This window comes from Melospiza melodia, chromosome 20, assembly GCF_035770615.1.
Source record: "Melospiza melodia melodia isolate bMelMel2 chromosome 20, bMelMel2.pri, whole genome shotgun sequence".
Taxonomy (NCBI): Eukaryota; Metazoa; Chordata; class Aves; order Passeriformes; family Passerellidae; genus Melospiza; species Melospiza melodia.
In genome coordinates, this window is record NC_086213.1 from 8,551,686 (window position 1) to 8,576,238 (window position 24,553).

The following is a 24,553-nucleotide window of genomic DNA, read 5'->3' on the forward strand; positions in this document are numbered from 1 at the left end:
TACTGAAAATGCCCAGCTTCTCTTCTCCCCCCACCCCAGGCAAGGGCTCCAGCACAAAAGCAGTATTTTTCCTCAGCTCCTCTCTCTGGCAGAAACTTTAATTTGTGGATAGTTACAAGCAATCAGCTGCCTGCAGCTGAGGCTTCAGGGACTTTTTTTGTTGAAGAACCCAGACTATTTGGTGGTATGTAAGTGTGTGTATAAACACAGAGCTTGGCTGTAGGCTTTTCAGAACAGTCACTCGATTTTCCTCCATCCATCTTCAGCTGATTCCCGTTGCAGCATGAGATGCACAAGCATGCTCTCTTATGTGTGGCTCTCAAGCATGTTTAGCCTACAGCTGACATGTTTTTGAGGTAGAATTATTTTACACAGGTAATTTAAACTCCAGCCAACAGTTACAGAGGATGTCTACATGAATTAGAAGTATCACCAGCTGCATCTTCACTGGTGAAGGGTGTTACTTTAGGTGCCCACAGGGTCCCAGAGCTCGGTGGGGTTTTGCAGCTCCAGTCCTCTCTGAGCACTCAAGGTCCCAGCCCTCAGCAGCGAGGAGGCACAGAGCACAGCTCCTGACCTCTGTGACACGCAGAAAAGCTCCCACCGCAGAGACCTGGAAATCTTAGGTGCAGTGTTTTCAGATAGGAGAATGGAGGTTAGGAATTAAACTTCTTTAAAAACTACCACCAGCTGCTGTCAATATTAGCATGTGGCTTTTCTGGAAGGGATGTTTGTCTGCAGTAACCCAGCCAGTACTTACTCAGAGCATGACTGCCTAATCCTCCAAAGGCATTGCTGCCTAAGTTCCCAAGGCCGCTGAAGGTGCTTGACCTGCTAAATGGATCTGGAAAGGCAAACAGGGATTTAGCAGGCATTTAGCCAAGAATGTTGGAGAATGAAACGCACCCCTCCCCTTCTTAACGGTTTGAATCCAAGTAGGATTAGGCCAGACTTTAAGCTGATCCTTCTCATTGCAAGGTTCTTTGCACAGAAAATTCCCATCATGTTAAAATGGAGAAGGGATTCAGTGCTCACTCTGCAAACAGGTGCTGTAATAAACTTTTGTATGCCAGTCAGAAGTGAGTTAGAAATTAAGGTCTAATAGCTGAAATTAGGGTGGCTGCTGAGCTATAACTCTCTTTCCTTATCAGTTCTAATAGTAAAACATTGCAATTGCCTTGAAAGAAGAACCTCAGCAGGCCCCTAGGCCAGCATTGAGGAGATGACTGTCTTGTTTATGCATTTTTTTTCCAGTAAAAGCACTCATCACCAGAAGAGGTTTCTCTCTCAGAGAGATAGCCCATCTCAGGTTTCCACACTCCACAGACAGCTTTGGGTTAAATCCTACCAGTGTACCTGTTTTCTTTTCTACTGGTCATCTCTAAACAACTCCTCCTCCTGCCCACTGGCTTTTTGATTGTCCCCTTCAAGCCCTTAACTTGCCATGTTACAGGAGGTAATGCTGCTCTCCAGTTCCTCACAGATATCACATTTAAAATATCAAGGCAAACGGCACAAATAGCTTGTATCTTAAAGCAAACAGCTATTTGCTTATTTACTTATTTAAAACAGTTCTTGCCCTTCCTCTTTGATCTTAAGTGGCTGAGTGACTCAGTAGAGATAGTTAATTTTGACAGAATGTTCAGGAATTGATGTAAATCTGGGTATTTGCAAGAGAAAAAAGTCTACTAGGTCATGTGGCATGCCACATTTACTGATTGGATGAATGTTACTAAAACATTAATCAACAGAGCTTGAACTTTAATTGGCAATGAGCTGCTTGTGAGCTTCTAAAATGAGGAAATTTGACAAAATCAGGCTCTACTTACTGCCAATTAGGAAAGTGAAAGTCTGGCAAAATGTGCAGAACATCTACTTGCCAGGAACTGTTCCCTGAACTCTTTTACAGAACATAGTCAAGACCTTTCATAGGTGGAAAATGGTACAGGAGGAGCCCATTTTAAGCTGAGGCTTGTCTGAGGTATCTTTGCATAAATTTCCCCCATTTCTTCAGGCACATCTAGGAGCACAGGACTCTACAGGTCCCATTCTGGCTGCAGTGCAGTGTCCCAGCAGTGACAGATGTGACAACTGTGCACTGCCCTCTCCTTTGGGGGACAGTGAGGGCAGTGCTGGGAGCTGGCAGGGATGAGAAGCTGGCCAGCTTCGGCATCCTCAGGCAGTTCAAGCCTTTCCCTCCCCTGGTGCAGGACCACACTGAGAGCCAGGAAGGGGGCAGAGGTACAGAGGTGAGGGCAGGGCTACTCACACTTACCTGCCAAGTGGTTTGTAGGCAGGAAACTGCTGTGGTGAGGTGAGGGACCAAAAGGGGTGGTGGCTGGATGCGTCGCACCTGTGAGAACAAGGTCCCTTTTTAGTTCAGGGCAAGTGACTCCTGGTATGCACACAGCTCCTGGCCATCATGTTCAAGGGTGATGTCCACATCACCACATTTAAACAACAAAGGCAGGGGAAGACCCCAAACACTGGCTGTGTGAGCAGCTTGGATCTCCCTGAGAGCCCTACCAAGGATCTAACAGGGCACTGGAGGCAGGAGCAGACCTGGCACTGGGAGCTGCTGCTCACCTGCACTAACAGGGAAGCCAAGCTCTTTGTCTGACATTTTCAGTCATTACTCCACGTTTACATGAAAAAGGGCCAGCCCAGGTTATGGGCCCAGGCAGAAGGTGCTCAGAGGTGATGACTGATCAGTCTGTATGAAACACCAGTTAATGACAGGCACGCAGGGAACATCAATCATGCTTCTCCCACGAGAGCTCCAGCTACACTCTCACATCTGTCTCTGCATCCACAGGCTCCCCCCTGTATTTTTTCCCTTTCTTAGACACTGCTCATTGCCATGGTGCCTCACCTCCTTGTGGGAAAGAACACTGCTGAGCATGCTGGATTACACCAGGCTGAGGAGATGGGGAGAAAGGGTGAAACAAGCAGGTCTGCCCTGCATTTCAAGGTAGACCAGGCTCATGCAGGAAACTCTGTTCTCCTTTCAGAGTAGAAAATGAGAGATTTTCTTCCTTTGCAGGAGGGATATGTGAATCTGAACGGGCTCACAACCTCAGAGTGAGAAGCACTGGTGTCACCTGTCACTGGGGTACTCGGTCAGCTCATGACCTGGCCTTCCTTGGAGACAGAACCCAACCCCTGATGCTGCTGTGAACACACTCCTGTGTCCAGAACATGAGCAAACTGTGAAACCTGAGAGGGAGACAGAGCTCTGTGTCCCTCACCAGCTTGGGCACCTCAAAGCCAAGCAGCCAGAAAATGAGTTGAAGAAACTTAAGAGAGACCACGGCAACGAGACCCATCCAGCACCTCTCTATAAACATTCTGACTGCTCCAATGCTTCAAGACAGATGGAGACTGTCATCTTCCTAATCCTTTAAGATTTCAGAAGGTGTATAATGGATGGGGGATTTCTTCAAAGGAGACGGCTTACAAACTCCACTACATGGGCTGATAATAAAAAATCCTCTGGAGGAAGCCAGGAGCAGCACTGCAGGCTGTCAGGCAGTTATTAAATAGACTGTCTGCCAGGCAGCCCAGCATCCCTCCTGGAGACAGGTGGCCCTTAGATAACTTATGTCTCCCCCAGTAACCAGGCAATGCAGCAGAACCAATGATTCACACCAGCTGCACACGTGCTCAGTAAGGTGAAAAGAATGCCTCAGATATTCCAGAGTAAAAGCTTTATTCCTCCACCTATTCCAGCTGCAGTGTTTGCTCACACTGACAGCACTCTTTACCTGGATTTACTGTGTGATGGCTTCTGTGATTAATATACTCACAGACAAGTTGTTGTAAGGTTGTTTCTCTCTACTGAAAGTTTTTTATTAGTTTGCCTTCTTTAATGTTTCTATTTCATACTATTTTCCCTCTTGCTTTTACGAATGAAAAGCAAGCCATGCTTGCATCTTTTAAGGGAAAAAACTCCAGACACCAACTGGACTGGTGCTTTTCTGTCTGTTAGGGTAATTCTGTCCAGAACAGCCTACAGCAGCAAAACCAGATATGAAACAAGATTCTTGTAATGACTGCACAGGACAGTGATAAGGAAACATCTGCCAGAGGAAAACAGCCAGAGGTTTGTAAATAAGCAGTGCTTAGGCATCCAAGGAGGTGCAATAAGTATCTTGGCTTTGTACTATCAAAACATCTTTACAGAGACCAAAATACAGGGTAGCACCCTACAATGGAGAGCTGGTACCAGCACTGATTAATTACATGTGGTAGAAGTGTGCATTTGATACTTAAGAATTTCCATCCACAGACAGAGCAGAAAGACAGACTGAAGCCCTGGTGGAGTTCCTGAAGGCTATTTGGCATTTTAAACTCAATTTTTAGAGAAATTTCAGCTCAACTGTCATCTGTTGTTTTTCTGTCATTTTTGGCACTGGGTTCAAAACTAAAGTCATTAATTTCCACAGGGTTGAACCAAGGCTGAATATGACCATGTCTGCACTGAGTTAAGGTGATTGTGCAATATTGCATCATAAAACCAGAGTAACATTAGGGAAGAAAATGACATTATTTTCCAATTAATTACATAAATAAAGAGCTAAGTTACATCTCGTCAATTGATGCAGCTCATTCAGAATGCAGACTTTGGCCTCTCAAACACAGAGAGAAAATGTAAAAAAGTTGAGAAGAAAGTTAAGTTTGAGAATAAGAACAACATTTAGCATTTGGTAGACAGATGTCCACATGAATCCACGCTGGCATCCTAGACCAGAATCCCATGGTCAGAGCCATCCAGAACAACACAGGGAAGGTTACTGTCCTTTGGTAATTGTGTAATTGTAATTACTTCTCCAACAGATTGGAAAACAATTGATCAGTGTAAACTGCATTTAATTCTTTGGAGCTCTTTGTAAATTCAATATGTCATTTTAAGCCCTGGACTTCGCTTAACTTTGTAACACATAGAGGAATTTTCTATTTAAAAAACAAACACTTAACAAATACACCTTCTGTTATATTTTCAAGGCTGTTATTGAAGTTTTCCTTTTACAAAAAACCCTTGTTTTCAGAAAACAAACAAAAACTTGGTGAGTGGAGGAGCTGAGAAGAATAACATGGCAAATACAAAAGCAAGAAAGAGACTGGGGCCACTTCCAATCCTGTGCAATGGAAACATTTTCAAGTGTTTTGTCAAAATTGCTTTTAAAAAATCACTCTACAGCCTACTAATCAGGCATGTAAGAACCAGCTGAACACACAGGACCGTGGGACAACTGCTGCAGCTCAGTGATGTGCAGAGGATCCTGCACTGGGGGCGGTGGCAGAGCCCTGGTCACAGCAGTGTCTCTGCACCCCTTGAACCAACCTTGCTTCCGTTTTTGAGGGATATGTAGCTGTAAAGTCATGCATGACATGCACTGACTGATTCTTGTTTGTTTTTAATCAAAAAGGAATGATCTTCCCTTACCTGTGGTAGAAAACAGAGGCCTGGCAAGATCTTGTGGATAATGGAAGCCTGGAAACACTCCAGGGGCGGGAGGTCTGCTGAACAGGTCAAGTTTGCCACCTATCTCTAGCTTGTGGGGATCCAGCTGCATTTGCTGTCAAATGATACAAAACCAATCTCATTACACACTTCCTTTTTTATGGGAAAACAAGAGAGGGAGTCAAGGCTCATTCCTCCCTCGCCCTGCCAGGGAGCGTTAGCGACAGTGACAGCGGCGTCCCCGCTCACGTGGCCGTGCTCTGCCAGGCTCTGCAGGGCCACCCCAGCCCTCTCAGCCACCTGTCCCACGCCAGGCTGAGGCCAGCAGGGAGCCCTGAGCCCCCAGCACAGCTGCAGCAGGGACAGACACCCCGAGGCCACGGCACGCCAGGAGCAAACGGCGCGCTCAGCCTGACAGAAACGGGCTCAGAGCTGCTGTGAAGCCTCGAGAGCTGGGTGGGTGATGGGCTCTGGGTGATGGGCTCTGAGTGATGGGCTCTGGGTGATGGGCTCTGGGTGATGGGCTCTGAGGGATGGGCTCTGGGTGATGGGCTCTGGGTGATGGGCTCGTCTGCTCTGCCTCTCCAGTTTGAGAGAGATGTGCCCATACTGTGCCCTTCCTGCAGCCCAGTGTGCAGGCAAGGGGCAGAGGATGAAGGGAGCTATGAGGCTCCTCCAGAGACTGATTTTATCCTTGCCCTGTAGAAGTGAGCATGGCCAGAAACTTCACCTCAATCATAGAACACTATGAATAGCTTAAAGATTATATATTTGCTTATAAAAATATATGGACATACACCCCTTTCAGAGGCACCTACTTAAGCAGAGAATAGTCTTCAGTAATGGGACAAAAAAACTATTCTAGGAGCTGTGAAAAAATAAAATCTACACAAGTCCCTTTATCAGCTATTCTACCTGCCATAGGGAGTCTAAAGCCTGCAGCAGCACCCCAGGGTACCTACATCCTGTTACCTCTTGAGTGTTAAACCCCCTCCCTCTGCCCACCATCACAGCAGCACAGGAAGCCCCACAACCTCTCACACTGATGTTATCAATCCACTCTGCTGCCCCCTGCTCTGTAATGTTCTTCACTGCATTGGCCATTTCATTACCTCCTCCACAGGAGGTACTAATGCAGAAGGGAAGCGACATTAAATGTGCATGCTTTGTAAAAAAAAAAAGATTGACTTGGGGAAATTACTCTGCCCCTCACTTTCTTCCCCTCTTTCTGGCTGTACACCCTTCCACCCAGCTCCTCTGCCCTCAGATAAACTTTACAGTTGCTACAATAAATGTTAAAGGAGTGTAAGTATTAGTTAATCAATACAGGCAAGCTTGAGAATCACCACAGTAACTGCGTCCTGCCCATTACTCACTCAAATACAATCTGTAAGCTAAAAGACCTGGCTTTGTTCCAGAAACCATGTGAATTACCTTTATCTTCTGCTGATGATGGTAGATCTGCCAGGCGATCTGTACATGAACCGCACACCACTTCCCGGGTTTCTGCAGTGGAAAGCACAAGAATTTAGATTAATTTATACGTTAGCAATCTACATCAGATAGAACATTTCATTTCCCTTACTGTCAACCAGGCAGCTAAGCAATGAGAAAGGCTGATTACCAAAACGGCACAATGGGTGATCAACATTTTCTGCTGTACTGCAGCAGATGATGTTTAAATTAAGAAGGAAACAGGAAGAATGTGGGATATCTTCCCCATCTCATGGACATCTGAGATCCTGCCTTGTTCTTTCCTACTTGCACTCCCCCCTTCCCAAACTGCAATGAATGGCAGCAAAGAACAGCATGCCATGCTTAAGAGAAAGCAGCTAATGGCTGAGAGTTGTGTTTCTGAAAAGAGCCCTGTTCATTCACCCCTGCTGCACTGCAGGCTAAGTCATGCGTGGTTATTATGGCTACTGGCTTCTGGGGAGGGAAAGGGAAGGGACAAACAATCCCCAGGATGAGCAGTGCCACAGCTGAACAAGTCTCTGTTTTCAGCTGAGCTGTGATACTCACTGTTCCACTGTTTATGTGGAACATCAGCACATTGACCTAAGCCACCACCAATCTGTTCGCTGGTGAATGTCTGCCCATGCTCACAGTCATTTATTTCTGTGACCCTCATTTCATACTGTGAACTACTAATGCACATAAATGGATGCAAAATAAGGCCGGGATTCAACCTAAATGTTATTAATCAGAAGTGGCAGAGAGCTAACTGACATTTTGCTTGAAGTAAAAGATGAGCATGAGATTTTCTACTGGACATGTTAAATTTCAAAAGCACATGCACAATATTCCAAGTATCTGTGTATAAATATATATATAAAATCCCCCACAAACCTTACTTACTCTTACTGGAGGCCTATAAGGGTCTGACACCTATGGAAAAAGCAGAAATAAAACAATCAGTCTTTCTAAAACTAGCCAATGTACAGAAAGGCAGGGAACTTCCTTCCTCTGAACAAGTAAAAGCATTTAGAAAGCAACGTTCCAGAGAAGTCCCCTGTGACATGGGAAACCTAAAAGGCTTAAAGAAGGTTTAAAACTTCTCTTTCATTCCTTGAACCAAGCTCAGCAGAATTTTATGATAAACAAAGCAGCTTCAGGCCAGCAACTGAACAGTGCCAGTGCTTTTCTGAACCTTGTAATTATTCTGAAATGGAGCGCATGAGAGGACTCTCCAAGCAATACCTAGAGGAAAGACATGGAAGGGGTTTCCTGCCCCATTTTCCTCTGACTTTTGAAAGAAGCCAATACATCACTTTGAATTCATGACTGGTGGAGATTGCTGTCTCACCAGAAAAAGACAACTTCTCTCCTGACTGCATGTTCCCAGTCTAGAAGGCCAATCTGCTCACCAGCCTACTCTCGTTTTTTATCAGCAATCACTGTGTTTACTGTACACCCAGATAAGCTGAAAAGAAGTTTATTTATTGTTGCCTACCCCTGGAGTCTTCTGCAGCAGTGTATGGTGGACTGTGCCTGGTCTACCTGCTACATCAATAGGGTTTGAAGTCTGAAAGACAAGAAGAGAGCGTGAATAATACTGTATCACACCAGTGGTACATTTAGCATCTCTATCTGATGTTAACAGCATTAATTAGTCCGTGTTTGCACTGTGCTTTGAGCACGCATATTGCTACATTAGTGCTAAATGTTATCTCTTACTGACAGCCAACAGCATTTAACCACCATGTCATTTATTATTATGGAGCAGCAGTAACAGTGTTCCAGGAGCACCCCTAAGCCCCGCTGAGATCACTCCCTGTTGTGCTGTGCATGTGCATGGGAAGAGACAGTCCCTGCCCCCCAAGCTTGTTCTTTAGACAAAACAGGCAGGAGGAAGGAGAGAGAACGAGAGAGGTGGCCTGACTCCTCCATTTTCCAGGCAGCAGACAGGAACAGAATAACTCCAGCATCCCAGTCCCATATTCCACACACTGGACCATGGCCCCTCTCTGACTGGGGCCAGGTAACAACACAATGCCTGAACCAGCAACAGCCCATCTATCTGCTCCAACAAGGCAAAAATGAGAAACCTTAGAAGGTGCTTGTGGGTCTTTTATAGCTTTGAATTGTTTACCCCATCATTTTCCAGAAAGAATTAAACACCTCATTGAAGGAATCCCTGCTCCTCCTCCTCCTCCTCTGGATCCCACCTGTTGTCCTGTCCTAATGATCCCCAAGAACTCGTCCATCTCCTCACCCTGGCATTCTTCCATCTCCCACTCCCAGAGCAACTGCACCTGGTGCATCCACAGCTGAGGACAGAGGGGTTAAACCTCATCCCCCAAGGGATTATTTCACTCATGTTTTAGGTCAAATTATAGCAGATTTCAAACAGTACAAGGCATGAGTATAATCATGGGTGTGGGAGGGAAGGTAGGTTTTAGCTTGTCTAAGGCTATGTAACTTCCAGACTCATTAAAAAGTGAATTCTTGTGTGTGTGTAGGTAAGTCAATGCACTCCCCAGGCAGATCAGAGCTCCCAGGGCCTCTCTGACAGCTGAGGTACATCTAAGGTGGCAAATAACTTACAGCTTTCATACAGGCAAGAGCTTAAAGATCACAACATGTTAATAGCATGGTGTCATCCTGTCCCTTTGTCCCCTGGAGAAAGACATGAATGCCTCCTCCAGCAAAGTGAACTGAATACTTCTGACCTTTTCAAGTTCTTAGCTTGTGAGAAAAGGCCTTCAGGAAACTCACTGAGAAATTTACCGTCAGCCTGGATTTATGTGCAGCCGACTCACACGCACAGCTGTAGGCAAATGACACGGGAAGGGGAAAAACAAAACCAAGATCTCTGCTTTGGAAAGCAAGAAGTGCAGGAGTCAGAGTGCTAAAGCCAAATCATCAGGTCTGTAGTGATTATGCAGGCTTTAGCCAAACAGCTTGGGAGGGACAGACCAGGGAAGAACGATGCAGTAAGGATGATTGGAGTGGCTTTGCCTAGAGTTCAGCTCTGCCTCCTCTGGGAAACTGGAAAGTAACGTGCCAAAGCAGCAGATACATTTTTCAACCTCTCCCTCTCTTTTTCAGATGTTAGATTGTATGTAAATACTGCACTGTGCAAAGATCAAATGATGTCAGTGATTAACCACGGCACCAGAGTGACCTTGCACTGCTTAAGCTCAAGCTAGCAAGTGTTGGATATATCTAAAATTAATTAAAAGGTAGTTATAGCAGCACCAGGAACTGCTTAAAAATATAAAGGGTCTGTGCTCACTTTTTCCTTCTCACTATGCAGCTGCTCCTTGCTTAATGGTATTTTACAGAAGATGGAAAGGAGAAGAATGTGCCACTGGAGTAGCAGCAGCTCCTCATGAGCAGGAAGGAGCCTTGTGGCAAAACAGCCCTGGCTGCACGTGAGCAAAACTTGGCCAATTCCACCTTATTCCTGCAGCTCCTTTTCTTGGAAAATCAAGTTCCTTGCAAGAGTAACAACAAGTAACACCGGCAGACAAACTCCATCAAGGGATGGCCATGTTCTGTCCCTCTTGCTCCCTCTGCTTCCATGATCTGCTCCTTCTCTAGGCCTGCAGCCACCATGTACAAAACTGCCTCTGAACAAACCCATTTTAGAGACTTTGCTATTTGTAATGTATCCCAAAAACAAAATAATGTCAAGGATTGGGTGGAACTGACGAAATCCTCTGGCTTCCACTAAAAGCATGAAGTTAAGGGGGTAGGTTGCAGAAGGCCTCATTTGCAGTTGCTAATTACTGACTTCCACTGACATCAGTGAGAGACATTGCTGAGGGAAGCACATCCCTCAGACCTGCCTGGTGTGGATATGGAAATCACCTTCCAAATGCAAACAGGAATGGCCTGGCTACAATTCAAGCCTTCTTACACAGTAGCAGAGTTCTATGGAAATGCAGCTCAAGATAAGAAATCTCTAAAACCACAGCATGTGAGGAAGCTGAACATGTCACCTTACAAATGGAGTATGTGCTCCATTTTCAAACAAATGCTATATAGATACAATCCATTATTTCTTGTTTGGAGAGATTTCACAGTTTTGGTACATTTGAAAATAGTTAATAAAAAGAACACATCTGGGAGGGGAAAAAAAAGCAGTGCACACCACAGAATTTGCCAAAAAATGGGGGTTATGATGGCAACATTTCCAAATGCCAATCAGTGCTAGTTGTAATGACATGTTACAGCTGCAGTGCACCTTTCAAACACATTATCTCAAAGAAGCTTGCAGGCATTAATCAACCCTTGTAAAACCCACTGCAAGATAACTGTATAGATGAGGAAGCTGAGGAACAGAAGGTTTAAGCAACTTGCCCAAGGTCAGACAGTGTTGGAGCTGGGAATAAAAATTCAGCTCCTTCAAATTGCTCTACCCATTTCCAGCAGTCTCTCCCTATTGTTCCCACACTCGTGCAGTCAAATTCTCATTGTTTTTTCTGGGAATAAACACAGTTTATCTTTTGCAATCTCAGACCATTAGATTTATAAAATGATTTGGGACTCATCGGTCTATTATGAGCTGTAAATATTTCAATCAAAATAATGCACTTCACTGTATGCTTCTCCTCCAGTTTCAGCAGACCTCCCCAGTGAGCCACTACATCCTTTCCAAGGAAGGATCTGCAGTGCCAGGAGAAAATTTCTGCTAAAGTGTTGGCTGCTTTGTGCAGAGGATGCTCACAGTTCTGCGGGGTGATCCTTTCCAACCCTGTGCTGCACTTCTGCTATTCAAATCATGTGCTGCAAAATCACCAGAGACAAGACTCTGAACACATTTTCTCTCCCAGCAAAAGAACAAAGCCTTCAGAAGAAGAAGTTTGTACCTTCGGTTGAAATGCTCCCTGAAGTGACCCAAAGGGACCTGAATGTGGAAGCATGGGTGGCATTCCAGGCATTGCTGGAGGATAGGTTGGAAAGAACTACAAAAGAAAAAGAGATGCTTATGTCACAGGATGACTTGAACAATAATGGAGGTAGGTGCCAAGCCTGGCACATACAAAAATAGTACTGTGCTGAACAAGTGCCACAGTGAAAATACACGATAAATTTGCTTTCAAAATTTTTAAGACCAAAGCCAAAACTTGAAAAATGCACTCATCTGATAAATTTTCTAGATAGTGCTGAATGAGTGTGCCTTTAAAAATTGTGGACTATTGCAGGAAGCACAGAGCATAATTTGGGGTTTATGTTCACTTTCCATTAACTTTGCATTTTTCTGCTGTTGCAAACAAATCGATCCTGTTTTGAAATGTGACCTGCTTTAATTTTTAAAGCAAAAGGAGCCACAAGATGCTGCACTGCAACATGCACACCACCTTGTAGTTGTGTAGGCTGGGTGAAATTTTGCTTAGGCCTCTCCTGAGCACACACAGCAGTTTTTACAAGTCCCAAAACATGTAGGTTATTTTTTTTTTTGTGCTTTGGAGCAGTGGGGAGCACCAGGAAGAAACCACCAGTCTGACTTACTCCTGTGACCTGAGCAAAACCTTGTGAAAGAGCCATGCACTCCGGGCTGCTGCAAAGGTACTGCAGTGACCACTGACTGAGCAATTCCTGCGCATTCCCTGCCATCCCAGGCACAGCCATACAGAGCCGCAGCAGCAAAAATGCAGGAGACAGAGAATTTAAAAAAAATAAAATAAAGAAAAAAAAAAAAGCCCAAAGAAAACTTGGTACCTTAAAAACATAAAAAAATCAAGACGGAAAAAAAGAGCTTTAGAAATGAATGGATCAAAACACTACTCATCAATTGAAAACAAGCAAAAGAAGAGCAAGCAGAACCATTAACAAAGAAACCAAGGAGGAAGGCGAGCACTCACGTTGGAATGTCGAAAGTAAGGGTTGTCTAATTTGGGAGCGTACTTGTCAAACTGGAAAGAAAAGAGAAAAAAAAAGGAAACAGGTGAGTTTGGTTTTGGCAGGAGCAGACACATCAGGATTTCAACACAGACAAATAATCATGGCCCGTGTGTAAGCGTTTAACAGAGCAGAACTGAATGGTTATTCCATACTTGCTCACGGGGAGATGACTGATTTCCCAGGATAACAGAGAGGAGCCCCCAGGCCACGCTGGGCTCTGCCAGGGCTCACTGCAGACCCTGTCTGAGGCACTGCATGACCAGGCTCCTGCCCTGGGAGGAGAGCAGTCCTGATAATGCAGCTCAGTGAAACTCAGGGAAGTTCAGCTCCAGGCCCACAACTGGGATCTGCCCCTGGATCGCTGAACTAGATCACAGACAAGAGGTAAGAAACATTTTCTATTAGACCCCAGCATCTACTATGGGGCAGCCAATTCCAATTCCCAAATTCCTGGGTTCCTGTAAGCACCACAATTCTTTGGGAAAGGGCTGAATTACTTTAGATACATAAATCTCCATATATTCACCCTCCCCTGCAAAAGGAGAGTTCCCCAGAGAGAGTTCCCCATTTGCTCCCCAGAGAAAAGGGGACTGTAAACTTTTTTCATTCCAGCATGGGGTTTTAACACCTCCATGTCTGTAGTCTGTGCCCTGTTTGCCCTGCACCATCTTGGAAAAAAACCCAAAGCACACACACATTGCATTTCTGAACAGTATGTACATTCTGCTGGGGAGGAGGGAATGGGAAGGAAGGCAGGGAAGGGAGCTGTAGGACCCCAGGAAAAGCTGTTTATTTGGCAAGTCAGCTGCTGTTTCACACTCTATGTGCAGGAGAGTAGATTTGTAATTTCATTAATTACAGTTATTACTGGAGCCATGTCCCCTCCAGTGTAAATACCGTAAATTACCAAACACATGCAGCTGTAATTTCAACACTCTTCTCTGGTGTTAGGATTAGCAGACCTGATCTAGTGGAATATAAGATGTGAGTGAAATATAACAAAAGAGCCTTGCAAGTTGTTTTTGGTCTGAAGGCTGTCATCAGTGGGCACGGGTGGGAGGAGAGGGAGCTGTTCACAACCTTGGGTTTCACAGTTCTTAAATAACACAGGAGACTTCTGAGAAAAGATTCAGGATTGTTTTACACAGACCAAGCAAAGAAGGGAAGGTGTTTACACACAAGTGCACTGAGCAAACACCTGGGGCTGGATTTTGGGTGGATGATATTGCTTTTAATTGTCTGGCTGCTAAGCAGATTACAACCCAATAATGTCATTGAGCAGTCAGCAGTGGGAAAGAAAAGTGGGAAACATTATGCTCCTTGAGTCCTTGGTAGTTCTTCCCAAAGGCTGCTTTTGCTAGCCTTAAACAGGGTTGTTTCTGCATTTTGGACACAGTGTGAAACTGAGAGGGGGAAAAAAGCTCAATCTTGTGCTTTCAATCTCACAAAGTAATTGCCAGAAATGGGGAGAGAGTGCATTTTAAAGTACTGACAAAATCCATTTGTAGCAGATCCCTAACAATTTTGTAACAGCTGCAGCAAAGTCCCATTGTGTTACAAGCAAATTCAATGACCAAATGCTTATTACACGGCCAGGAGGATCTCTCCCAGCAGAACCAGGCACACACAAATTAGTGCTTGTTGATGTAATCAAGTAATAAAATGCCTAAATCAATACAGATCAGGTATTAGGAGGAAGAGGGACAGAGCTGGTATCAGATGAGGTGCTGCACTGTGGTGAGAGCTCTGGGTAAGCCAGCACGGTCTGCCCTGCACCCAGCAGCTGTGGAGACAGTGTTTGGGGCTGGAAGCCACCCATCCTGGCTGGTGTCACCTTTTGATGTGTCAAGGCAGCTGGCTCCGGGAAAGGGGGAATAGAAATACACAGCAGGACACACAAAAAGGGAAATAAAGGGATTCTGGACTTGTCTCATGGGTGCTGTATCTGCTCATGGGTAGCAGCACGGGGGACCACGAGGTGGTGTGGGGGCTCTGGGTGGAAAGGGGTCCCTTTGGGGGTGCTGGTCTCCAGGTGGGAAGGGCAAGGACAGCACCCCTGGCTGGAATGAAGAGGGCTGGGTTTTGTTTGACAAGAGCGGGTTAGGCTTTTTGACCAGAGATGCTCTACTTATCCTCACATTTTGGGCTGGGGTACGCACCATGGGAGGTGCAGAGGGCGGCATGAGCGGCGTCTGGGGCAAGCTGGATGGAAAAGGAGTGAATGTGTGCTGGTGGGTGTGTTGGTGCTGATGCGTGTGTTGGTGCTGGTGAAACTCCGCTCTCAGCAGCGGCACCGGGCCAAGTGAAGCAGCGGCCCGGTCCGAACTCTGAACCAAAAACCGGTTGTTCAGCTCTTGCCTGAGCAGTTCGTGATCTAGAGGAGAGAGAGAGAGAAAAAAAAAAGACACAGAGGCCCGTGGGCCTGTGAGTACCACAAAGACGGAGGAGAAAGAGTCAATATTCACCTGGCATTCCCTGTTTCTGCAGGTCATGCTGTGGTGGTTTTCTACGTGAGGACTCATTGGTGGAGGTAAGAGAGATGCCTGTGACAAAGTACCAATCAGAATCCCCGAATGAGGCTGGCAATACATGATTGGTTGGTTGAATGATATCAACAGGCTGGTATCTAAAGACAAGAGAGAACACCATGAGTCATCACAGCAGAAAACATCATCGGGGCTCGCCCTCGCCCGGCCCGCCCGCCCCCGCGCCCGCCCGGCTCTCCTCCCCGGCACTGCCGAGCCAGGTGTGCTGGGAGCACAGCCCAGAGGGCAGCATCACCTCTGGGGGCACAGCCCAGAGATCCAGCATCACCTCTGGGGGCACAGCCCAGAGATCCAGCCTAACCTCAGAGATCCAGCCTCACCTCCAGGGACACAGCCCAGAGACCCGGCCTCGCCTCTGGGGTCCAGCCTCACCTCAGGGGTCACACCTGAGAGATGCAGCCTCACCTCAGGGATCCAGCCTCACCTCAGGGGATGCCTCCCAGGCTCACGGGAGTGGCACCTTCCTGCACCCCCAAGGTGCTGAGGAGTGCTCTGGAGGCCAACAGCTCACTTTGAAATGAGCAGTACTGACCTTCATCCTCTGGTTGTGTGACAGTCAGAGGCACATACACACACACACTGAGAATTGATGTGTGTTAAGCTTTACAGGCACTTCACAGGTAAAATTTTGCTAAGATCGGCAGTGCAATGAGATAACCGCGGGTTTGGGTGGCTGGAAAATGCCTGCTTGGACATCCATCCCTGTGCCATCCATGCCTGTGCCATCTCTCCCTCCTCAGCCTCAGGGCATGCACGCAGTGACCAGAATCATCTATCCTATAAATCAAGGCCTTCTTTGCAGCAAGTTGTTCTTTTTTTTTGAGATCTTAAATAGCAAGCAGTCCTTTCCTCAATTTGTAACAGGCTGTAATTCTTGTTTATTGCCATTGCCTCCAGGCTTTTCTCCTCTGAGAAAATACAGAGGAGGAATCAGTGTGGAGGGGACAAACACTGAAGTGGCTCAAGATCTCATCAAGGTTGCAATGACTGCTGAAACAAAATGTTCCACCATATGATGTGGCCTCTTCTCAGCATCTTCCTCTGGAATAACACCTTGCATTGAATGTGAATTGGTTCAGATCAGGGGAAGACATCTGTGCTTTAGAAATTATGTCACCGAAGACAATAAGGACCAATGTCTGCTTCTCCAAAATGTCTGCTGCTATAACAATTCAATCTGTGGTTTTGCTTAAGAACTTCAAACAGGGATTAGCACCCAACATGTTATATATATTTTTTAAGTGAAGACCAACCTGTGTCCCCAGGTGTGGATGACACACACCCAGTCCTGACTGATCTACTTGCCTCTGAATTTACATGAATCCACTTCTTTCACTGTAACAACCCCTTTAAACTACAGCTCTGAATATAAGGGGCAAAAGAACACCTGCACTTTAAAGTTGTATTTCATGTTCTGCAGGGATTTCTTTCAGTTCAATTTTTACAGTAACATTAGAAATGTCTAAATCAATCACTTTCTGAAGTGACATGGTTAAGATCTTTAAAAACAGGCACTCTGATGGGGAACTTCAAGGTCTCTACTACCACTTAGAAGCCTACAATTGAAAGTGAGATTTGAAAGCAAATTTTGGGTGCCTAAGTCATTTGCTTTTCAGTAATAAATGTACTGCTAAGAGCATGTACTGTGTACTGCTACAATCCATATAATAATTAACACAAAAGCAGAAAGTATATATATTTGTGATACTGAAGTCTAAAGCTCTGGAGCAAGAGAGTCTATAATGGGTTCTCCTTGGATTGAGCAAATAAGAAAAAAAAACCCATAGGCTGAAAGCACTTAGGTCCAAAACCTAACCTCTTTAGAGAATATGAGCATGATTTCACGTGTGTGTGTGTTTACACTTTTAAATCTGGCATGGTTTAAAGAAACTGAATCCTTCTGTTAGCATCAAGATAATCCACTTTTCTGGAGGGAGAGATAAAAGCAAGTTGGCAGTTGTAAGTGCTCTGATATCCAATTTCTTTAAGAGTCTGGAAGTCAGACTGATAGATTTGCAGCTGGCTCCAGCCCACAGCCCTCTACCACAACTTTGGCCTCCATCAGGAAAAGAAAAGGCCTGGAGATGTTTGGAGAAGCTGAGTGGCACTTGGAGGAGTGGCTGCTTCACAGTAAGGATTGAATTGCAAAGGAATAGCCCAGCTCTGTGAGGGGCTCTGAGCAATGCCTGGATCAGAACTAAGTTCTTGTACTTGGCAGTGATGCCAGGTCCAGTCACACAGTAACACAACGAGGAGCAAGGTGCTGAGCAGCCCCTGGGACCTGCCAACACTGTCCTGTGTGCACACAGGAGCTGGGCAAGGCACAAAAAGGTCACTCCTGCTCATGGTGCCCTCACCTTCAGCAGAGGAGAGACACAGACCACTGTTTCCTCTGGGTATCCCACATCAGGGCAGCCCTCGAGCAGACTGCAGAAGCCCAGCAAGGGTTGCTCCTAAGTTACTTGTATTAGCTTTAGGTTTCAAAAGGAATAAATGCCACCAGAAGAGCATTCCTGTCTCACTCTTCAGGGCTGCTCAGCAATATTGTTTGCTCTTAAGGAAGTTTTATGTGAATGACAACAGAAGCTCCTGGCTCTGCAGCACTCTGTATTGATTTTATGATGTGCCATTTTGCAGGCATTTCATATAGTGCAGACAAGAGGCATTTCACTGTCTGCAGGGTTAGACACCCAGACCTTTCCCTCCACTAACTTCGGCTTCTCCTACTTAAATTGCAGGAGAAATCCTTTTAGTAGCAGCAAGACTGTTACTGTTTCCTGGCAAGCTGCTGAATGTGAATAGGTCACTTGATCTTGCATCTCCTGAAGTTAATGGTGAAAACATACTTGCTTTCAGTGACTGCAATATCATGCTTTTAGTGAGAGCCCTGCTATTTCCTTTTGCTATGCTTTCAAAGCCTCCATCACAGTAGTCCTGCGCCTTAAACAGGGGAAGCAATGAATAGGACTCCCACAGCGCTGCCAACATCTTCCCAGCCATGTGGTTGAAATTCTAGATGGTGCCAGGGCTCCTGACAGCTGCCAGCTTTGGCCTATGTGGTCCTGTCTCTGGCAGGGAACCCACAGCACTATCGTGGTTCTCAGAGCTCACTTTGGACCCATTATTACTTTTGTTTTTTTCACTTAGACAAGCAGTAATAAATAATGAGACATTATTTAGCTCCTGGAAGCAAAAAAAGGGGGATGGAAGACCATCAGATTTTTCCACAGCAAATCTGTCATTTCCTTATTCCTTTAACTGACTTCATAGGAAACAGAGAGTGTGTTTTTTGCAAAATGCTTGTCCTGTTTAATCCCTGCTGAGTTAGTTGTGGATTCAAATGCCAGATCAAAAGGAGGCCCCAGCAAGTGAAAGTTGCTGGGAAGTCTCCAGCTGCCAGGGTCTCTTCCAGGGACAGCTGTAGGCTAATGGATAAGCTATAAACAGGGCATTTAGGGCAGAAGTGACAACAGAATGGGGGCCAGGGTGAACAAAGGAAACTTTTTAAAAGGATGCAAAGACAGTGAGAGTAGAGCAGCAGAGCTTGTCAGCTGAGCTCTCTCTGACTCGGACTGAAAGGCCACGGAGCCATGGGCACAGAGCAGCAGAGGATCCTGCTCTGCCAGCAGGATGTGCTGCTGGTCGAAGGATCAGGCAGGGGCTTCAGTGACATTCAAGTGCTCAGTTAGAACAATTGCAGAAACAGTATTTCAGTATTTTCTCACCAGTTCTAACAGCAGCAGCTTTCTTTGGAGAGGGGAGAGAGAAGGGGAGAATGGCAAACTGTGCTTCACTTCTCTGTTAATCTAAAAAATATCTGATGATGTGGAATGCCACATTGGACAACTCATGCCCTGAACCTGAACAGGACTTTTTCTTGGTTGAAGCATTTGTTTTGAAGACTTCCTATAGGAAGCCATGTGTCTACAACCTCTCATGTGCTAAAGCACATCAATGTCTCCCACCTGTTTCAGGAGCACTGTCACAGCTCCAGCACACACTGAGGGCTCTGTGCCAAGGGATTCCACTGCCCACCAGCCAGCCCATGTCTCCACACCCTGCAGTGCATGCACAGCCCTGGAGAAGGAGGCACCTACCCGCAGGGTGCCCTGGTATCACGAGGCTGTTGGTGGGTAACGCTGGTGGAGGTGGCAGCGTGGGAGGGGTGGCGAACATGGCCGGATGGTGCTGGTGCTGCGCCTGCGATCTGAGAGAGAAGTGCGAGGTAGCAAGATTAGAGATGGACAGGGGCAGAGCTGGGCCGGAGGAATGGTGTGCTGGGATCTGTGGAGACAGGGACAGGTGCTTCGGGAGGCTGATGCTCGTTGCACTGCTAGCACTGCTGCTCCGGCTGCAGAGAGAGAGACGGGAGGGAGGGGAGACAGACAGACAGACAAAGAGTGCGTTACAACACAGGATGGAACGGTGCAAGAAATACACTACCAGAAACAACACAACTATGGAACATTGATCTCCCCAGGCTCATGCTTTTGCTGGTCTTAATGGCAGTGGAGATAGTTAGTGAATCTTAATGAACATCTCCAGCAGGGCAGAACAGGCCCTGGGCTCTCTGGAGGGACATCTCCTCAGTGCTGCAATCCTCAGAGCTATCTGTAAGTCCTGATGAGGGCCACAGAGGCAGCTGGACTGTGCACCTTTATGGAGCCTCTGATGACCTTGCAGTGTCCATGTGGATCCCTGTGACCAGAGGACACAGTGACACCAATTCCTTTTTCTGCTGCTCTGGGTGTGCAGAGCTGCACAGCACGAGTGACTGGTAATCCTCTGGATCTGCTGCACATGTGCTGTGCTGTGCACTTGTAGTCACACAAGCATGCAAATGCACACCATGTTAATAATTTTTCTCATAGTAATTTGTAATTTACATCTTCTTCTATTATTACTCCATTGCAAGTGATCTAAGTTTTGTGGGCTGAAACACACTATCACTGCAGTTATTAGTTGTGTAACTCCCACAATACTGAATATCTGTTGCAAGCTAAATCTCAGAGAGATCTTGAATAGCTTGAAATGTTATTCATCATTTATACTATGGTGGCATTTACAAGGTAAAACAATAGAGCTTAAGTATGCAGGATACTGTGAAATACACATTAATGGCAGCTCTCTGTATTCATATTCTGACCTTTGTGCAGTCAAATATTGCTTTAAATCAGTTTTCTCATCTTGTTTAAACTAGTCTAGCTCTTGCTTGGGAGGCAAGGCATGTTTTCTGTACCAGCAAAAACACTATACAGGTTCCAGTTGACTGACTAAACTCTTTTCTCTAAAAACATTTTATCCATAGCATTTTCACCCACCCTCCTGACTGGATGGAGGCAATTTAAACAGCAGAGCTAAGCCTCCTGCAAGATGTGAACATGTCAGATTGAAGCAGATTTTTCAGCCCACATGGGAACCCTGGTCTCCAGGGACACAGCATTTTCCAGTACAGATCACAGGATATTCTGAGCTGGAAGGGACCCACAAGGATCACAGTCCAAGACAGATATCCCTCTTTTGATGCTGGTGAGCCAAAAAACCTGAGGACCACGGGCAATGGAAGTATTTCTAAATATGGAACAAAGGTGTTGCTCAAACTCAAACCACCTTACATGTCTAAGTCAAGAACTAGCTCAGACAAGACCATGCAAAATTTTACTTGAAACTGGAATGAAAGGAACATGTGCCTTTCTCCAGAAGGTGTGCATTTATCCCCTCAAATTCAAATCGCAAATGCACTGCGATATTCAAATGCACTGATCCACCACAGCTGGAAAAGCCAGCCCTGGAAGTCCAACACCCAAATCTCAGACCATCTCACCCCAGGTGAGCGCTCACCTTGCCTCCCAGCAATTCCCACCCACTGGAAACAAGCTATAGCCCCGCAGCAGCCTGAAGATGACGTGAGCACCCCTTCCCCTCTAACCTGATGTTGTTGAGTCCGTTGTGGGCCACCTGGTGATGCACTTGGTAGTTGAGGGGCGGGGGGATGTGGCTGGGGGGCTGGCTGCGCAGCTCGGGGATCAGCTGCGGCTGCGACTGCGGCCGGGGCTGCGGCTGCGACTGCGGCCGGGGCTGCGGCTGCGGCGTGAGCCGGGGCGGTGCTGGTGCTGGAATCACTGGCTCCTTCTTCAGCAGCGGGCTCGCTCTGGCACTTGACGTGGGCGCTGAGGAGGTCGAGGTGACGACGGCAGCGACGGGCTGGGGGCTGGGGATGGGCAGGGCGAAGGGCACGTCGGTGCTCAGCTCCCGGCTCCGCTCTAGCCCAGACACCTTTGGGACATTGGCTGCTTTCGCTTCTGGCTTGTCATTCAAGGTGGGACCTTGTGGAGCAACGAGAAAGAGAACAAAGCGCGTGCTGAAAGGTTTGTGTTTCTCTCTGTGCTTGGTAGAACATGTGCCTGGGAAAAAACAAGTCATGTTTCAGCTCGTGGGAGCGCCGTGGGAGCGCTGCTGCTGCAAGATGGATGTGTGTTTGAGTCTGTCCTTCTGCTGTCCTTGACTGGCCAGTCCACAGAACTTCCAGCATGTGTGCAAGGGACTGAGCTGTCATTAAATGAACGCTTGCTACAAAGAACACACAGCTTTGGGACTTCTTCAGGGGCCCGAGGTTACGTACAATAGGAGTGTGAACATGTCTCAAGTTCAATGCTGCAGTATTTCCTGCTCAATGTAAGTTTCATGTTCATGAGACACAGGCCTCATCATTAAGACATGTCATTTTCTCAATGCTCTTTCAAGGTAACCCACATTGGATTTAGGCTCAACTCCAGCTCCAACACACCAGGAGCCAAGCATCAATTCTTAATCGTAACCCTACCTGTCTTCTAGAGTGGAGACTACCTGGGATCTCCGTAGCCAAGGATGGGACAGCTCTGCAGAGAAGCTGTGACACTACTGTCCCCTGGCCACACACTTGTGTGGAAGAACAGAACAGAGAACACTGGGAAAATCCAGTCAGAAGTTCAGTGGCACCCAAATGTAGTTCTGCTCACCCTAAACAGTGCAAACATCTGTATTCTTAGCATGCTGAAACTATCAGGAATGCTGCAACCTTGCAAAATGCACCAACAGAGAGAATTCCATATGGAATTTCTCCTTCTCTGGTGCCAAATCCTCCTATTTTTCATAATTAAGCTAAACAAAGCATCCCAAAGAGTTAAAAGGCTGCAGAGGAAAAATGGAGGAAAGAAGAGATATTTCAGATCAAGCAGTATCCAAAAGGTTGAAGACAACTGAAAAGACCAACATGAAAGCAATTCAACTCCCACTGTAACTCCCTTTTCACCCTCATCTGTGTATCCTTAAGTGCACACATACCCACAATTACAAGAAAAGCTCTCCATGGGCTACCAAGTTGTTGGTGTGCTCCACACACATCCCACTGTGCACACACAGCACCTCTGACTTCCAGGAGACGCTTTTGTTACCCACCAAAACGTGCTGGGGGCTGCCGGCATTTCGCTGCCTTGCAGACACGCAGGAGATGCTACCTACACTCATTAACGTGCTCCCACCACCCTCACAAACAAATTCCACCTTTGAAATCCTCCCGCCTCATCAAAGCACCGAGCCAGTTCCTGATGTGGGAGGGTGTGGAAATAACACACAGCACACGCCATGAGCTAATTCTGGCCGTGCAGCAGCTCTGGCCAGCGTTTGTGAGCCAGCCCCTGCGAGGACAGAGCCCCAGTGCCACCGTGGTGGCATCAGGTGGGAGGAGGACGGCACTGGATCAGAGCCTGCAGCACAACCAGCTCGTGCTCTGTGCCCACAGTGCCCACGTGGTGATGGCATCTCCTCCCCTGAGATAAAAGGCAGCTTCCCACACTGCTTCTGGCTCTGCCTGCGCTCTCACCACTGCACCATTTCCCCCAGCCATCAGTCACTCAGCTCATCACTGTGTGTGTATGAATTCAGAATGCAAGAAGGGGACAAATGGAAACATATGAACTATATTTATCAGCTGAAAACGTCTTGAGGTCTTGGGGCCTCAAACCCACAAGTAACAGGAGCAGAAGCCTTTCCAAACACCAGTGTTTTGGCTGGCAGCAAGTACTATCAACACTGTACTTTCCAGCACCTTATACATCTTTACAGGTTTGACACAATGTCTGGAGATCCTAAATTAATCTCTACAATAAACACAAGCCTCTCATTTCAGTGAATTTCTTTACCAAATATGAATTCATGCATCGCAGGTAACCTGGTTGTGTGCCATAGCTAGACTTGGTTCCAATGCTATTCAGAATTTATTTTTGAAGTAAAATTCTCAATGCTTTTGCACATCATTATTTTTTAAAATATATTTGTAAATTTTCCTCAGTTTTTACTGCTAACAGTTGAAAAATTGTCATTGCCTAGTCAAGCCAGGGCTCCCCACACTGCATTTTGGAGCAAGTGTGTTCACAGCTGTAGATTCCACTATTTTTCAGGAGCTACCCATTAAAAGCAATTGGGTTTCATTCCTGAGCATAGGTTTCCTCAGAGCCCATTAGCTCTTTGCATCCAACAGGCCTCCTCCTACAGAGTTAAACTTCATATTGTGTAATTATAGGCAATGTAGACTAATGGTGTATATTCAAAACACACTGGCACCACGAAAGTTAGTTGAGTAAAAAGTCAATTAGATCCAAAACAAATCAATAAAGTCCCACATTAAAAGCAGCTGTTTGACCAGTTTTATGTGCAACTATTGATTCCCTGTGGTTTCAGCATTAGCTCTCATTTGCAATTTTCTCAAAGCAAAAGCTCAGTCTCCCTTGCTGACTGAATTGACCAGCCAAGCCTGGTTGTGCTAGTTGGTACCAGGGGTACACAACAATTCCTGCTGCCAACTTCCATCTCTCAGGATGCAGTACCACAATGTTTTTGCATTTCATTCTCGACAGTGAAAATATCCACATGCCAGTTTCCCCCTTGCCAGAAAAGCTACAGGCACGAGTGGGAGTATCCTCTCTCCTTTTGCAGCCATGTTGCACAGAAGCAGAAGCACAGAGAAGGGAAATATGTGCTGTGAATTCATGGGCAAGAGGGGAAAAACATCTGAGAGAGCAGCCCCCAAGCCTCCTCAGCCATACAGAGGAATGGGAGAATCCTGGTGTTTGGTGACTCTGTCATTTTTCCTCCTGATGGCTGCAATGCACACATGGAGGTCTCTGAGCTATCTTTCCTGAAATCCCTCAGA

General features: G+C 46.3%; 1 protein-coding gene across 15 annotated transcripts in view; it reads right to left on the reverse strand.

Moving 5' to 3' along the window:
- Positions 1–24,553, reverse strand: part of FBRSL1 (fibrosin like 1) — a 495,930-nt gene that overhangs the window by 4,699 nt on the left and 466,678 nt on the right. For 4 of the 15 annotated variants that reach the window (XM_063173528.1, XM_063173525.1, XM_063173526.1 and 1 more), the window contains 11 exons: positions 21,293–21,689; positions 19,461–19,714; positions 14,956–15,191; positions 12,778–12,828; positions 11,782–11,877; positions 8,418–8,489; positions 7,814–7,852; positions 6,899–6,970; positions 5,447–5,579; positions 2,276–2,353; positions 761–844 (listed from right to left, as the gene is read on the reverse strand). In XM_063173528.1, coding sequence (XP_063029598.1) covers positions 761–844; positions 2,276–2,353; positions 5,447–5,579; positions 6,899–6,970; positions 7,814–7,852; positions 8,418–8,489; positions 11,782–11,877; positions 12,778–12,828; positions 14,956–15,191; positions 19,461–19,714; positions 21,293–21,689 — 1,512 coding nt within the window. Of the gene's footprint in view, positions 1–760; positions 845–2,275; positions 2,354–5,446; positions 5,580–6,898; positions 6,971–7,813; positions 7,853–8,417; positions 8,490–11,781; positions 11,878–12,777; positions 12,829–14,955; positions 15,444–19,460; positions 19,715–21,292; positions 21,690–24,553 lie in introns of all 15 variants that reach the window. The other 11 variants (XM_063173535.1, XM_063173536.1, XM_063173524.1 and 8 more) reach the window with 11 other exon arrangements.